General features: G+C 40.0%; 1 protein-coding gene across 9 annotated transcripts in view; it reads right to left on the bottom strand.

Annotated features, from left to right (window-relative positions):
• The window catches only part of MYBPC1 (myosin binding protein C1), an 87,565-nt gene that overhangs the window by 2,221 nt on the left and 69,020 nt on the right, over positions 1–16,324 (bottom strand). For 6 of the 9 annotated variants that reach the window (XM_003907033.4, XM_009181525.3, XM_009181522.4 and 3 more), the window contains 7 exons: positions 15,984–16,151; positions 13,438–13,526; positions 10,308–10,503; positions 8,535–8,674; positions 6,535–6,694; positions 5,708–5,844; positions 3,421–3,607 (listed from right to left, as the gene is read on the bottom strand). In XM_003907033.4, coding sequence (XP_003907082.1) covers positions 3,421–3,607; positions 5,708–5,844; positions 6,535–6,694; positions 8,535–8,674; positions 10,308–10,503; positions 13,438–13,526; positions 15,984–16,151 — 1,077 coding nt within the window. Of the gene's footprint in view, positions 1–995; positions 1,055–3,420; positions 3,608–5,707; positions 5,845–6,534; positions 6,695–8,534; positions 8,675–10,307; positions 10,504–13,437; positions 13,527–15,983; positions 16,152–16,324 lie in introns of all 9 variants that reach the window. The other 3 variants (XM_003907032.4, XM_031650703.1, XM_031650699.1) reach the window with 1 other exon arrangement.

The raw sequence follows: 16,324 nt of genomic DNA, 5'->3' as shown, positions 1-16,324 counted from the left end.
GGGCAAATCACATGTATATGATAGTACTCATTTATTGCTTGATACATTTTATAATAGAACCTAGAATTTTCTTTCCTTTTAAGTTCATAAACATGTGAAATAATTTGAGTCCCCATGAAAATGTCCAAAATCTTCAACAGATAGATGGGTTACAGATATTCTACTGGCGAATTTGTAATGGGAATATTTTAAATATGTAAGTTTCCCAATTTATTTTTTTTATTTGTTATTTTTTTGAGACAAATTCTCACTTTGTCACCTAAGCTGGAGATCTCAGCTCACTGAAGCCTCCTCGACCTCCCACATTCAAGCGATCCTCCTGCCTCAGCTCTCCAAGTAGCTAGGACTACAGGCTTGCGCCACCACACCTGGCTAAGTTTTGTACTTTTTGTAGAGATGGGAGTTTGCCATGTTGCCCAATCTGATCTTGGACTCCTGGGATCAAGCGATCCACCTACCTCGGCCTCCCAAAGTGCTGGGATTATAGGCGAGAGCCATCACGCCCGGCCTTTAAATATTGGAAATATTTTTGTATCCTCTTTCCATAAAAAATGCTCGAAACATTAAAAAAAAATGTTTAAAACGTTCAGTTCTCTGAATTGCATCATGAATGTAAGGAAACTATGCTGTAAACTATCTTTTAAAAAGTACTTCTACAGTTAAAAAATGAAAATAATAAAGAAATGTTGATTCCCAAGTTTTGATAGTCTTGTTATATAAAACGAGATCATCTTCAAACGTAGCTTTCTGGCTTCATTCAGGGAGACATGTGGTAAGGTACGTAGTTTTCTGACAAAACTTAGTTTCTACATTACTTAATATCCTTGAATAATTTGGCCTTCCTTGTTCATGGCATAAACACTGTATGCCATGAGCTGCTAAGAGGTACAATTAAAAGCAAATGAGAAAGTCAAGCTTTACATGCAAGGTGCATTTTCATGTAAGAGGAATGGAACGGAAAGTAGAATATCCAGTGGGATATAAACTTTTTAAACCTGTTGCTGCCCCTCCAGGAAGACTGGTTGTCCAGGGGTATCTACTCCTTGATATATCACTGCAGAATCAGAATATTTGTACCAGTATTTATTTATTCTCAGTTGACATTCTTACCTTTTTTCACAACTTAACTTGATTCAAGTTACCTATTATCAGATAACAATCTGATGATAAACAATTTCAGTTACTTTTAGGACCAAAAACTTTTACCAATATATCACAGTTGATACTTTATTATGAACTTATGTACTAGAATACATTATTCTTTTTATCAAATTTAATTACCGTACCATTTACTATATTTTCACTAAAAAGACTATATCATGTATATGTATAATACTATTCACTTTTAAGGAGGGCCTCAAATATTGTTCCATTTGTTAAAGCATCATTTTATATCATTAACAACATTCAGCTAGTTTCAGAGCATAAATAAGTGGTACTGTTTTTTTTTTAGTTTTTGTTTTTTGGGGGGATATTGAAACAAAAGCATCAACAATACTTTGGAACTAATAAGGCTAGCAGTTAAGAAACCAGATGATTTGCAATTATGACCTTAATAATCATTTAAAGCCAATAAAGGAGCTAAAAATGTTTAAATTCGTAAGGATTATCTCAATAGTAAGGCTTGAAATTTTCTAAGAATATTATATGCCTTATATTTGTGAGAAAAAAATCAAATCTTTTTCCTTTCACTCAATTATGAATCATAAAAGAAAAAATACAGCTTTAAAAAGTTATAAGAGGAAAGCGGCTGGGTGCAGTGGCTCATGCCTATAATCCCAGAACTTCGGGAGGCCAAGGCAGATGGACTGCTTGAGGTCAGGAGTTTGAGACCAGCCTGGCCAACATAGCGAAATCCCATCTTTACTGAAGATATAAAAATTAGCCAGGTGTGGTGGTGCATGCCTGTAATCCTGGCTACTCAAGAGGCTGAGGCACGAAAATTGCTTGAACCCAGGAGGCAGAGGTTGCAGTGAGCTGAGATTGCACCCTTGCACTTCAGCCTGGGTGACAGAGTGAGACCTTGTCTCAAAAAAAAATATATATATATATATATGTGTGTGTGTGTGTGTGTGTGTGTATTTATATGTGTGTGTATACATATATATATGAAAAGTTATTTTGTTCAAGAAGTTTCTCTATCACATTTATATTAGATTTAGCACTAAAAGACTCTTTTTTTTTTGAGACGGAGTCTCGCTCTGTCACTCAGGTTGGAGTGCACTGGCGTGATCTTGGCTTGCTGCAACCTCCACCTCCTGGGTTCAAGCCATTCTCCTGCCTCAGCCTCCCGAGTAGTTGGGATTACAGGCGTGTGCCACCACGCCTGGCTAATTTTTGTATTTTTAGTAGAGACGGGGTTTCACCATGTTGGTCAGGCTGGTCTCGAACTCCTGACCTCGTGATCCGCCCGCCTCAGCCTCCTAAAGTGCTGGGATTACAGGTATGAGCCACCATGCCTGGCTAAAAGACTCTTTTTTAAAAAACATAAATACCCAAGCATTTACTATGATTTTCTAAAATAGATATTTACTTTCTGAGTTTTAGGTCATAATTTCTTCATTATAGAGAGATTGGAAAAAAAGATTTTAGTTATTACAGAATGGCAATATAATACACTTAAGAATGAGAGAAAACACACTAGGATCATGTCACCTATTATCTCATAACGGTGACTCTTTGAAGGGTTTTTCATGGTGTCCCAAAGTAGGTTCTGCTCATAAAGAAAAATGTCAGTATAAAAATGGTAGTTGATTAATATGAAAATTGATTAAGATGGCAGGTTATGCTTTTCAACCACATAAATCCTTATGTGTTTTCTTGGTTTACATTAGTTGCCACACTTTGAAAACTAGTATATGGAAGTTCTCTAGTTAGAGATTTGAAAAGCAACCTGTTATAATATGTATATACTATATTCTATATGTGTAATATCAAACACTTAATTAGCAAAACTATTTCTATAAATATCAGAAAATAATAAACTTAACAAAATAGTAAACTAATTAAAAATAGTGCAGATTCCTCAATTGCCATTTCAATAGATGGATTTTCACACTAGGCTTCTATTTATAGATGAATGATGTCACCAAAGTGATAGCCCCTTTCATTCTTACCATGGTGTACACATACTAACATTCCACTGAAATTAACAGTCCCTTAGCGCAAACCACATAAGACAAAAATAAGTTGACTTAAATAATCAAATAACCTTCCACAAATAAAGTGAAGTGAATGTAGGATGTAAAACTGCCTTCTCTCCCTGAATTCCCTCCCTGCTTCCCTCGCCCTCACCACCCTCTCCCACCCTCGCTGCAGCGTTTTGGCAAACAATTTGGATTAAGAACAATAAGCATTAAGAACAATAATTCAATGATTTTCTTTAACTTTAGTCTATACATGAGATATTGGATGTCATACCTTTCACCTCCAGTTTGCATTCAATCTCCACTGTCCCAAGGTCATTGACTGCTTTGCAGCAGTAAGTGCCTCCATCATAGGGGCTGGGCTTGCGAATTTCCAGGGTACAGACTCCCTGGTTGCTGAACATCCTGTATCTTGGGTCATCCACAATAGCAACTTTGTTTTTCATCCAGGTTATTTTAGGCTGAAGTTCAAATTGAAGAAACTTAGGTCAAAACATATCTGTACTTGGCATATTAATAGACCATCAAAGCCAGTGACAGGATTTTAAAGCATGGCTTAAAAAGAAAGTGCATCTGAGAATGATAGATTTCTACTTGGGCACTATTTCTCACATTAAACTCTACTTAGTGCTTGGCAAAGAAGCAAACGAACAGTTCTGACAAAGAAAGCCAGATTTGTTCAGAGGCAACTCTAGGGCAATCTTCTCAAATGGATTCAGTTGCATTTCAATTTGATCTACACGGGTACAAACTTTCAGTTACAGGATGAACAAGTTTGGGGCATTGAATGTACAGCATCGGTGGTGATTAATGTATTAATTTGATTGTGATAATCATTACACAATGTGTACACATATCAAATCATCATATTGTTTAGCTTGAATGTATATGACCTTTATTTGTCAATTAAATATTTTCAAATTAAAAACAATTTCGTCCATAGGTCCATGATATTAACTCATTGTAGAGAGTGCATATTTGCTGGGCATTTTTTTTCAGAGAATCCCCTTAAGGTGTCATGACCATTTGATTTTCCTCCTTTCCTTTTCCTGATACTCTTTTTTAATTCTTTATGAACTGCATCTGCCTCATTACTTAACCTGTCCTCTGACGTCTATATTTATCATCCCATGGCAATGGATCTACTCCTATCAGATACTGCAAGATCAGTAACGACCCAATCACCCAGGAAGATGACTTCATTCTCCTTGACCTCTGAACCGCATTTGATATCAGTGACTCCTCACTCTCATAGTGTCTTCTCCTTTCTTTTGTAAATATGCACCCTCCGCATTCTCTCTTCCACCTCTTCTATTATTTTGTCTTGCTCAGAACCTACAGGTGGCACCTTTTCTGTCGCCTTCACACAGTCTTCTTCTTCCTTCCGCCCTTCAAATGGGAGCGATCACTGAGCCTCACACCTTGGTCCTTGGCTTTTTACTCGCTATCCTCTTTCCTCAATGATATTCCTTTCTAAAGCTTTGGCAAGGGGTAGAATGTAGCATCTTTATGTCTGGGACTCCCAAACCGAGAGCAAGAGCCCTGGCCTTTCTCCTAGGCTCCGGGTGAACCTCTCCATCTGCTTCCTCATCATCCCCATTTGGATGTACCAACATCATTTACAAGTACACATTAATTTAGCACCTTTTGCTCATCCTCAGTCTGGCTTTTTCCTTTGACTTTCCTTTTTTTTTTCTTTTTTTCGGAGTCTTCTGTCACCCAGGCTAGAGTGCAGTGGTGCTATCTCGGCTCACTGCAACCTCCACCTCCCAGGTTCATGCAATTCTCCTGCCTCAGCCTCCCAAGTAGCTGGGATCACAGTTGTATGCCACCATGCCCAGCTGATTTTTGTATTTTTAGTAGAGACCATGTTGCCCAGGCTGGTCTTGAACTCCTGATCAAGTGATCTGCCTGCCTCAGCCTCCAAAGTGTTAGGATTACAGGCGTGAGCCACTGCACCCGGACAACTTCCCTATTTACGATCAAGGTATATACAGGAAAAAAAAAAGTTCATAAATTTTCCCAATTCTAGGGTACTTTCTCTCAGTGCACCCAGGGATATGTACATCTCTATGGGTGACATTCATTAAATCGTTGTTCTTTTCAAATGCCAACATGAAGCCTTGAAACCTTTCTCATCTCTTCAACCGGATATGATATCTCCCTTCTTAGCACACTGTACCCTTATCAAAGCACATTTATATTCTGTCTTACAGTATAGTGTAATTGTTGTTTAATCTATCACAGAATTCTTGATATTACCACCTAATTTTCCAAGTGAAACAATGTTATTACACTTCCATCTCCTTATACAGGAGATGTTCTTTTTTAAATAGGTGGTTTGCTTTTTCTTCAGAGGAATCCCTTAGTAAAGAAACGTAAGCATTTTTTACTACTGCATCTGAATAGTGTGCCTAATTATCTACCACCACTAACACCCTCTAATCCCCCATCCTGGGAAAACACAAGGAGCAGCTGGATTTGTTTTTATTGTTACTTACATTATAACACAACAAATACAAGCGAGGGACTTTAACTGATGTGATAGAAGAACATAGTACCTTAGGATTTCCTCTCACACTGCAGTTTAGGGTGGCATTGTAACCAGCGATGGCATAGGTGTTAACCAAAGGCTGAGTAAACATGGGTGCCTCTGAGAAATCAAAGTCATCATACACTGGATTTTTGTAGATTTTACCTTAAAAACAAGCATTACAAATATGTTAAAATTATGTCAATTGGCCTGAGACTATATTATTGGTGGCATCCTTTACTCACGATTAAAACTTTCCTGAACTTAGAAACACACGGAAAAAGATGAGCAAATGCCATGTGGCAAACATTCTGAGGGGTACAAATGCATAGCCAATCATACATGAGATAGAAAGCCAGAGGGGTCATCTGAAACGGAACCAGATATTGAGAAGACTTTGGTGTCTTTCTGAGTATTTTGAACAGAAATTTGTTCTAATGTGAAAATTTACAAGGAAGGTTTTAAGAAGAGGGGTTTATGATGAAATGGAAAGATAAGGATAGAATTTAGTTTCTCCTTTTATAATCGAGTGGGTCCCATGTGTAGCTACATTGAAGGTGTCCAAGAATAAAAGTAGAAACTCTAGAAGAAAATGTCTACTTTTTCCTGTCTGTGGGGTATTAGCCATTTGTAGATCCACTGCCTAGAAGCTGGAATGAATTAAAGCCTATATTTGTAAAAAAAATTCAATAATAATATAATTCCACTTAAATTTTACTTGAACACCATTATCATAATTTTACAATGTACATTTACCATTTTTTAAATTCCCTTTCACCACATCTCTTTTTCCAGTCTTCTCTGTGTAGTCACTGTCAACCAAGGTTTTCAAATGTCAGTCCATTCCCAACTCACCATCCTTAGCGATCACAGCACTCTCTTTAGTCATGGTGGCATCCTCACTGAGGCCGCACATGTTTTCAGAAAAGACCCGGAAGTAATATTCATTCCCTATGACCAGTTCAGTAATGGTGGCATTGGTTCGGTGATAATGCTCGATGACAGTGAACCACTCCTAAAAGAAAAAAAAAATAGTAACTGGAGGAAAATCACCTAAAAGTATACAATTTTTCTAACTGTAGATTGGGATAAATAAGTGCTTTATTAACAAAAAGAAGAAAAGACTACTCATTTTTGTATGGAGAGTAATAATATGTTGTTAAAATATGTTTATATGGAGAGTAATACACGTTATTAAAATATGTTGAAACAATGTATATTTTGTTTAATATTTTACAACTTATTTGCAATTGACTATGTAATTTAATCTTCATTTACACATTAGATTCATATACCCTAGATGTCATCTACTATCTTTATGTTTTTTCATAACCTTTAGGTGTCTGTCGTCTATTTATCTACCTGTCTACTTACCTATTTGTCTTCCTAGCTATCTTTTGTAGAATAAAGTATAATTACAGCATTTTAGTGCCAACTTCTTATCAGAAAGACCTGAAGCTAAATCACTAGAGAAACATTAGTAATATCCAGTACATTTACTTAACATTATTATTATATATTTTTTTCTTTTTGAGACACGGTCTCACTCTATCACCCGGGCTGGAGTGCAGTGATGCGATCTTGGCTTACTGCAGTCTTGACCTCCCGGGCTCAAGAGACCCTTTCACCTCAGCCTCCTGAGTAACTGGGACTACAGGCACGTGCTACCACACCCAGCTAATTTATTTTTTATAGAGAGGGGGTCTCCCTATGTTGTCCAGGCTGGTCTCAAACTCCTGGGCTCAAGCAATCCTCCCACCTCAGCCTTCCAAAGTGCTGGGATTACAGGTATGAGCCACTGCTCCCCGTTTGTATTATTAACTTTGGTTCTGTTTTTTCTTTTTGAGATGGAGTCTTGCTCTGCCATCCTGGCTAGAGTGCAGTGGCACAATCTTGGCTCACTACAACCTCCGCCTTCCAGGTTCAAGCAATTCTCCTGCCTGAGCCTCCCAAGTAGCTGGGAATTCAGGCGTGAGAAAATCTGGTGATCTTTAGCAAGTCATTTATCCTCTGTGAGCCTCAGTTTCCTCATCTATAAAATAAGTTTATAATAAGTCTTACTCCAACTAGGTTGCTTTTTAAACACATTAAGCCAGGGGTTTTCAATCTTTTGGCTTCCCTGGAAAAAGAATTGTCTTGGGCCACACATAAAATACACTAACACTAATGATAGCTGATGAGCTGAAAAAAATAATCATTAAAAAAATCTCATAATGTTTTGAGAAAGTTTACAAATACGTGTTGGGCTGCATTCAAAGCCGTCCCGGGCTGCATGCGGCCCGGGGGCCACAAGTTGGACAAGCTTGTATTAGGCTCTTGTCCTCCTCCAGACCCTTCCGCATTTGCACATGCTGTAACCTTGGAGAATCTTTCTTTTCTAACTAGTGTCTGTCTTTTTTCTTTTTTTGTAGGTATAAGTGCACAGTATCCAACTTATTTCACAAGGAGAAACAGTTGCATGGGTGTGAATCTGAGTCAAAGTCTCGAGCAAATATTTGTGGAAGGAATGAGTTTATTGAATTCTATGGAGCATTGAACCAGTTGCTTTATATCATTTAAGCTTTGTAATAATCAAGCAAGGGATATTTGTGCCTCCATTATACAGACGAGGAAAATAGAGATGAAAGAGGTCAAGTGATTGTGGTCACGTGTGGTCCTTATACACGTGGTCTTAAGTAGCAATGCTGCGGTTTAATTCCAGCTCTGTGGCTCCACAGGTCCTTTCCTTTCTGCTCTGCCACATCACTTCTCCATGGCCCCAGCTGGCTCCTCACCAGTGAGGCCCTTGTGCCACCTCCTTTACCTCTGATGAAATGGGCTTTTGCTGCTGCTAACCAGAGAAAGCCAGACCTTACCATGCTCTTCTTGTCAGCCTTCTGGATGGTATACCCTGTGATAGCAGCATTTCCATCATCCTTCGGTGGAGTCCACGTGAGAGCGACATTTTCTCCCCAGACATCCTCAATCTTCACAGATTGGGGTGGACCTGGACGGTCTACAGGATGAATTCATGGTGTCACTGCAAGGTCACTTTCTTTCCCAGTCTATATTTCATTTCAGGAGGATATTTTAAATGACCTTTTCCTCTGTTTTAGGAGGCATCACTCTTCTAGACCCTACCATGGGGGCTTCTGAGACCCTTTGCCTTCCAGTAGAATGGAGCCAGGCCAGATCAAAGGGCACAGAGCAGCCTCAACACTCCCTTCAACTTCACAAAACTCAAAAAGGATTAGCCAGTGGGAAAAGAGTGCTTAGTTTAAAGGGAAAGACCCTTTAAACCAAGATAGGAGGCTGTTACAGGAAGTTGCCCCGTTGGTTAGAGAACCTCAACTTTCAGCAAATTTACTGAAATACAATGATAACAATGATTGGAAACAAGGCTTTTTTCTAGCTCTGCTCTTAAATTTCCTTCTTTTTGTTTTTTTGGAGATAGAGTCTTGGTCTGTAACCCAGGCTGAGTTGCAGTGGTGCAATCTTGGCTCACAAGAACCTCCTCCTCCCAGGTTCAAGTGATTTTCATGCCTCAGCCTCCCAAGTAGCGAGGACAAGTGTGTGCCACAATGTCTGGCTAATTTTTGCATTTTTAGTACAGACAAGTTTTTACCATGTTGTCCAGGCTTGTTTCAAACTCCTGGCCTCAAGTGATCTGCCCGCCTTCCAAAGTGCTGGTATTACAGGTGTGAGCCACCATGCCCGGCCTTAAATTTATTTCTTGAAGTTGCAAAAATTACAGAATAATTTAAGTAATTAAGAACTAACATTATTTATTCTTTGGGCAGGTAAGTATCTAACTACTCTGGCAGGATCAAAGAATTCAGTGCTTAACTGTTCAGTTTTGCTTAGGTACATCTTCCTTATATTAATATTAAAAAAAAATTCTTCATTCTCCATGAAAACTTTTACCAGTAAATTTTAGGTGTAGTAAGAAACATGTTAAACTATAGCTAGAATCTATAATGTCTAGAATGTAAGAATTCAACATAAGAAATAACTTTACCATCAGGGAGATGAGAAACTAAGAGTAAGAGAGAGCCGGGTTGTAGAATAGTGCAGAAGGATTTCACTAAAAAGTACATTCATTAATTTTCTTGAACATATATGCCTCAAATCTCTCATGATTAGTCCTTTGAGTTGGTGAGAATTCATTTTGAAATGGTAACAAATCTTACTGCCTTGTTTTTTTTTTTTTTTTTTTGAGACAGAGTCTCGCTCTGTCACCCAGGCTAGATAGAGTGCAGTGGCTTGATCTCAACTCACGCAACTTCCACCTCCTGGGTTCAAGTGATTCTCCTGCCTCAGTTTCCTGAGTAGCTGGGATTACAGGTGCACGCCACCACACCCAGATAATTTTCGTATTTTTAGTAGAGACAGGGCTTCACAATGTTGGCCAGGCTGGTCTTGAACTCCTGACCCCAAGTGATCCACCTACGTCGGCCTCCCAAAGTGCTGGGATTACAGGTGTGAGCTACCACGCCCAGACTAATTTATCTATTTTTAAAAAACAAATCTAAAAAAAGAGTTTTATGTAGAGCCAGCCTAACAAAACTCCTGCTCTTGCCTTAGGGACAAGAACAATTCATCCCTGTACTGCTTTGACAGAACGTTCTGGCTCCTTCGTCTAAACCTACCAACAATCTGGATGTCAATTGATGCGGTCTCCACAAATTTGTCCACTTTGACTTGCAGATCGTATTTCCCAGAGTGGCTCCTCTCTGCTTTTCTAATAAATATGATTGTATCAGTCTCAGAGTTGCGAATGTTTATTTGATTCTTATCAATTTCTACACCATCCTTCTTCCAAGTTAATTCTGGTCTTGGTTTTCCCTAAAAAGAAAGACAGCAAAAGTAGAGGGGGTAAATCACATTGTCTCAAGATGTTTCTTCAGCATTATGAGGACAATGGCTTAACCCATTCTAGGCAGGGCTGGAAAACACCACCCTTCTAGTCTGGTGGTGAGCAATTACAGCAGCAAAGCTGTCATCTGCATTTTATGTGCAAGGCACTACCTTAGGTACATCACATTGATTATTTCCCTTAATCTTCACATCAAGCTTAGTATCATTATCCTCATTTTTTGGATAGATAAGTTAAATAATTTGCCCAAGTTCTTGCATTTAAGTAAGCACTGGAACCAGGTCTCCCAGCTGGGTCTGTTGGCTCCAAAAGCCTATACAACACAGGATAATGGTTAAGAGCATGGGCTCTGGGGCCCTGGAATCTATATCTGGCTCCTGACCACTTAATGTCTGTGTGACCTTGGGCAAGTTACTTACTAAGCTTTCTGTGCCTCAACGGGAATATTGGTAGTACCTATCTCAAAGAGTGGTTATAAAGATTGAATTCCTGAGAAAGTTTCTGTCCAATACATAAGTTTTTGTAATTAATATCATCGAATTTTTTTTTTTTTTTGACGGAGTTTGGCTCTTGTTTCCCAAGTTGGAGAGCAGTGGCACAATCTTGGCTCACTGCAACCTCCACCTCCTGGGTTCAAGGGATTCTCCTGCCTCAGCCTCCCGAGTACCCGGGTTTACAGGTGCACACCACCGTGCTTGTCTAATTTTTGTAGTTGTTAGTAGAAACAGGGTTTCACCAAGTTGACCAGGCTGGTCTCGAACTCCTGACCTCATGTGATTCACCCACCTCCGCCTCCCAAAGTGCTGGGATTACAGGCATGAGCCACCGTGCCCAGCCACTATCATCTGAATTCTCTCTCTGTTCCCTCTAGCTGTTGAAACTATTCTTTAAGAGCAGAATATAAGAAATGATAATCCCATTCATGAACCTGAGTTTCCATTTCTATTACAAAGGAATTTCCTAGAAGATCTGAGCATCCAGGCTCACCCTGGCAGACAGGAACCAAGCATGAATTCTGTCAGGTAAGGCACAGCTTTCCTGTGGGCTCTGAACATGGCTAGGTTATAATAAGAGATGTAGAGCTACACACCAAACCCCTGCTCTCAGAGCCTGAAGAGTGGTTGGGGGTGCTCAGACTCACACATGGGAAGCAGAAAACAACATTGTTGAAGAAAGGGAAAGACAGTTGAAGCTTATATTTCCTTAAATGTACAACTTGCTCTTAGCCACTAGGGGAAAATGTGGGTTCTCTAATAATACACAAAGTGCAAAAACCACTGAATTAAGTCACGGGGCCACGGACTCTGTTCTTGGCCCTACCATTGACTTTCTGCGTGACGTTGGGCAAGTCGCTTAACTTCCCTGTCAGTTTCTTCCCTTCTCAAGCAAGGTAAGGAAATCTGGCCTTTCTGCCTCACAGGGTGTTTCTGAGGATCAAATGATAAAATGTTTGGGAACTCTAGAGATTACACAAATATACTAACATCACATTTTGGTCTCATCTTCCTTCCTGGGGGCTGAACAGTCTCTGGGATGCCAGATCTATGGGGAACTTGTTCTCATGATTTTTTTTCTCTCTCAGACTCAGGGACAGAAGTTGAACACACAGACCCCCAGATCTGGGAACTGGGATTAGCTGTGGTGGCAGGAACGGTGTGGAGACTTGAGGGCTGATTCAGCAGCCCCACTGCAGGGTTGGGGCTAGGTCCCCAGTGCCTGCCTTGTTGCCACTTCTGGTTTTATTTGATGCTGCAGGAGAAGGAAAGTGGGAAGAACCTTGCCAAGTCACCCGCTTGCTCCTCGGCTGTGTTCCGCTTCACTTCCTCCTTGGCTTTCATTCTGATTTCATGCGGGGGGTATATAGTATACAATGCCTCTCCTTAGGTTTGTGCCCAGAGTGCAATGAGGATGGCCTGAATTGGCCGTCCCTTTAGTTTGGTTTCATGGGAGCCTGGGTTTGAACAGACTTCTCTCTGTGTGTGTGTGCATGTGTGTGTGTGTGTATGAGTGTCAAATGTGTGTAGAGACCTACATTCTAAGGCCAGCCTGGCTGATACAATAGCCACAAGGTACAAGTGGCTATTTAAATTAAAATTAATTAAAATTAAAGAAAATTTAAAATTTATTTCTCCAGTCACACTAGTTCCTAGTTACACATTTCAAGTGCTCGATAGCCACATGTGGCTAGTGGCTACCATACTGGACAGCGCTGATATAGAACATTGGTATCATTGAAGAAAATTCTATTGAACAGCACTGTCTGGAGGTGTCATATGAATAGGGAGCTGGAGAGTAAGGGTTGGGAGGTACAGGGTGTGTGTGTGTATTTGTGTAAGACCAAAATTGACTATTGTAAGTGAAGACTAGTGAATTTTGTGAAGAACAGATTCTTTTGCTGAAATAATGATTTAATATTGTTCATATATTTCAGTTAGTGTCATCGTGATTTCAAATTTCAGTTGTCCTCCTTATTGAAATTATTTTGGTTTGGGGTCATCGTGGGAACTAAGCACACACTGTTTTCCTGAATGTGACACTGAGAGCTTCACTTAAAATCATGGGTTTTTACAAATATATATGACCAAAAGAATCTTCAAGCATTTCTTCATTTGGTATCTCCTTGATGTTTCCTCCCTGCCCACCATAGTCCCTGAGTTTCAGGCAAGACTATACCTCATTTGTCTCATGTAGAAAGAAAATCTATGATGGTTTCTGTAGATTTCTCTATTTTGATAGCAGGAGATTGCTTAATCATTCTCTAACACTCTTTCTTTCTTTATTTACCTCCTCTCCCTCTGAGGAAATCCTGAATCATGATGAACTTAAATGCTAGAGCACGTCTTCCTACTTCCTAAACTAACCCAACCGTGGAAAGAGAAAAAGAGCGACCTTTGAACTCTTACCTGGAAAGGTATAACCAGATTGACAGCTTCTCCAACTCTGCGGATATAGGTTTGCTTCAGGTGTCTTGGGATGCGAATCTTTGGAGGTTCTGAGTGAGGGTAAAATAGCACAATTTTGCATCAGTCTGGTGTCTGAAAATAGCCTTACAAAAGCAAAATGGCATGATCCTCACCAGAGTACCCTTGTGGTCATATCTCTGCAATAAAATCTGAGATGTGCCACTAACAGACAATGTATGGTAACTGGTTCAAAATGTGTGTGTGGTTTTTGTTTGTTTGTTTTGTTTTGTCTTGTTTTCTCTTCAAGCAGAGATGTTTTAACAGTTTGACTCAGCAAAATTTATCCCTGATATCCTTGGCTTTATTGCAACTTTGTATTTTCATTGTTGTAATAAGCCTAAAGCGACTTTATAGAAAAATACATTTTCTCTTAGGGCCTTATACATTCTATGCATACTTTTCATAGTTTATTTCTCTCTTTTTTTTTTTTTTTTTTTTTTTCAGACAGAGTCTCTGTCACCCAGGCTGGAGTGCAGTGGCATTGCTCACTGCAACCTCCGCCTCCTGGGTTCAAGCGATTCTCATGTCTCAGTCTCCTGCATAGCTGAGACTACAGGCACATGCCACCACGCCTGGCTAATTTTTGTATTTTTAGTAGAGATGGGATTTTGCCATGTTGGCCAGGCTGGTCTCAAACTTGTGACCTCTGGTGATCTACCCTCCTTAGTCTCCCAAAGTGCTGGGATTACAGGCATGAGCCACCGCATCTAGCTAGTTATTCATAGTTTCTAACAGTGAGTATATTTGCCAGGGAACATTCCACAAAACATCTATAGGCACCACATTAGCTGGGAAGACTGTCCATTCTTCCTTACCAGAAAAAAAAAACAAAACAAAATGTTAGCACCCAGCACTTGCTATTTAGGTGACTCTGTTGGAGTTTAGCAGTAACTTTCTCCTTGTGTGACTATGGTGAAGTACATAATAGGCAACCCTGGCCCACTGTGTATTAATATTCATTAATTAAACATCATGAAGATACTAGAGCATGTCGCTGCAAATCCATCAGGAGCAGGGAGTCGAAGGCTCATAGGCTCACAGGGAAGAAGCGGTTCTTCTTACTTATTTCCTCAAGTAAAAGTGGAGTTTCTATGCAAAAAAGTCACCTATTCATCCTCCAACTCAGTTGGACGGTGCTTTTCCTGGGGTAAACCATTGTACTGCAGTGTGCAGCCTAAGTGTTCAGACATACTTTGCATTTCATTGTCACACAAGTCTAGAAAAAAAACATACTCAAGAGCCAAGATTTGATGAAAGCTATTATTCTTATTCTTGTTTTGTTTTGTTTTGTTCAAGACAAGGTCTTGCTTTGTCACCCAGGCTGAAGTACAGTGGCGTGATCTTGGCTCACTGCGGCCTCCGCCTCCTGATTTCAAGCGATTCTCCCACCTCAGCGTCCTGACTAGCTGGGACCACAGGCGTGTGCCACCACACCCAGCTAATTTTTGTATTTTTAGTAGAGATGTGGTTTTGCCATATTCCCCAGCCTGGTCTCAAACTCTTGGGCTTAAGTGATCCACCTGCCTCAGCCTCCCAAAATACTGAAATTACAGGCATGAGCCATCGTGCTCAGCCAAAATTAATTATTTTTATGCTTCATTAAGAACACTCTAAGGGCCAGGCATGGTGGCTCACGCCTGTAATCCCAGCACTTTGGGAGGCTGAGGCAGGTGGATCACTTGAGGTCAGGAGTTCGAGACCAGCCTGACCAACATAGGGAAACCCTGTCTGTCCTAAAAAACACCAAAAAAATTAGCCAGGCATGGTGGTGCATGCCTATAATCCCAGTTACTTGGGAGGCTGAGGGAGGAGAATTGCTTGAACCCAGGAGGCAGAGGTTGCAGTGGCCAAGACTGTGCCATTGCACTCCAGCCTGGGCAACAAGAGCAAAACTCCATCTCAATAAAAAAAAAGAAAGAAAGAAAGAAAGACTCTAAGGCAAAACTGGCCCTTTTGTTTCAACTGTTGAGTGCATGGTGGTGAGGAAGGCAAGGTTGGCTAGTATTACTCTGTGGCAGTGACTTGATTTCATGCCAAGGTATCAATAGTTTTACTCATCTTCATTTTTATACTATCAGTGCAGATGTCAAAACACTGAAAGGTACAAATAATATATTCATAATATTATGAAAACGGTTCTGACCCTGCAGATTCATTAGCGGCACACGGTTGTTGCAGGGATTGTTTGCATGGTTGCATTAACATACTCTCTCTCCACTGTGAATAGGCAGCCCAGCCAGAGTTGGCTCCTGGAACCAGTAGAGGTTAACTAACTGGTCCTCAGAGTACCAAGATAAACCTGAAGGTGATCTCCCATATTGCCTGAAGAGAGCTGTTTTGTTAAGTTCTAACTACTAGGAAGCATTAACAAAATATCAAAGGAGTAACAACAAAATAGGAGGTTTCGAGAAAGAAAGTCAGTTTGAAGAAAAAAAAAAGTGAACAATGTAAAATGGAATCTAAATTTTGAAAGCCTTGTCACCTACCTATGATTTCCTTCACGAGAATGGGCTGAGAATAGTACTTGGGCTCACTGGCACCAGCTGCATTAATAGCCTTCACACGCACAAAGATCTTTGAATCTGTCGGCAGATCTGTGATGGTGAACTTCGTCTTGTCGATCAGATCTTTGTTTGCAGGTAACCAGTTGTCAGCTGAAGTCCATAAAAGAAGAGGAAAAGAAGGAGGAATGCTGTTTAGTGAAAAAAAATCATCTTAACCATTACAGTCAACTCCAAATTAGTATTTTACTCATAATAATACATCATTTAGAGAGATTATGACTTTGGTCTGGACTCCGACTACAGGGGTGGACATTTTTCATATA

This window comes from Papio anubis, chromosome 9 (assembly GCF_008728515.1).
Source record: "Papio anubis isolate 15944 chromosome 9, Panubis1.0, whole genome shotgun sequence".
Lineage (NCBI taxonomy): Eukaryota > Metazoa > Chordata > Mammalia > Primates > Cercopithecidae > Papio > Papio anubis.
Note: the sequence above shows the minus strand (reverse complement) of the source record. Positions and strands in the feature narration are given on the sequence as shown.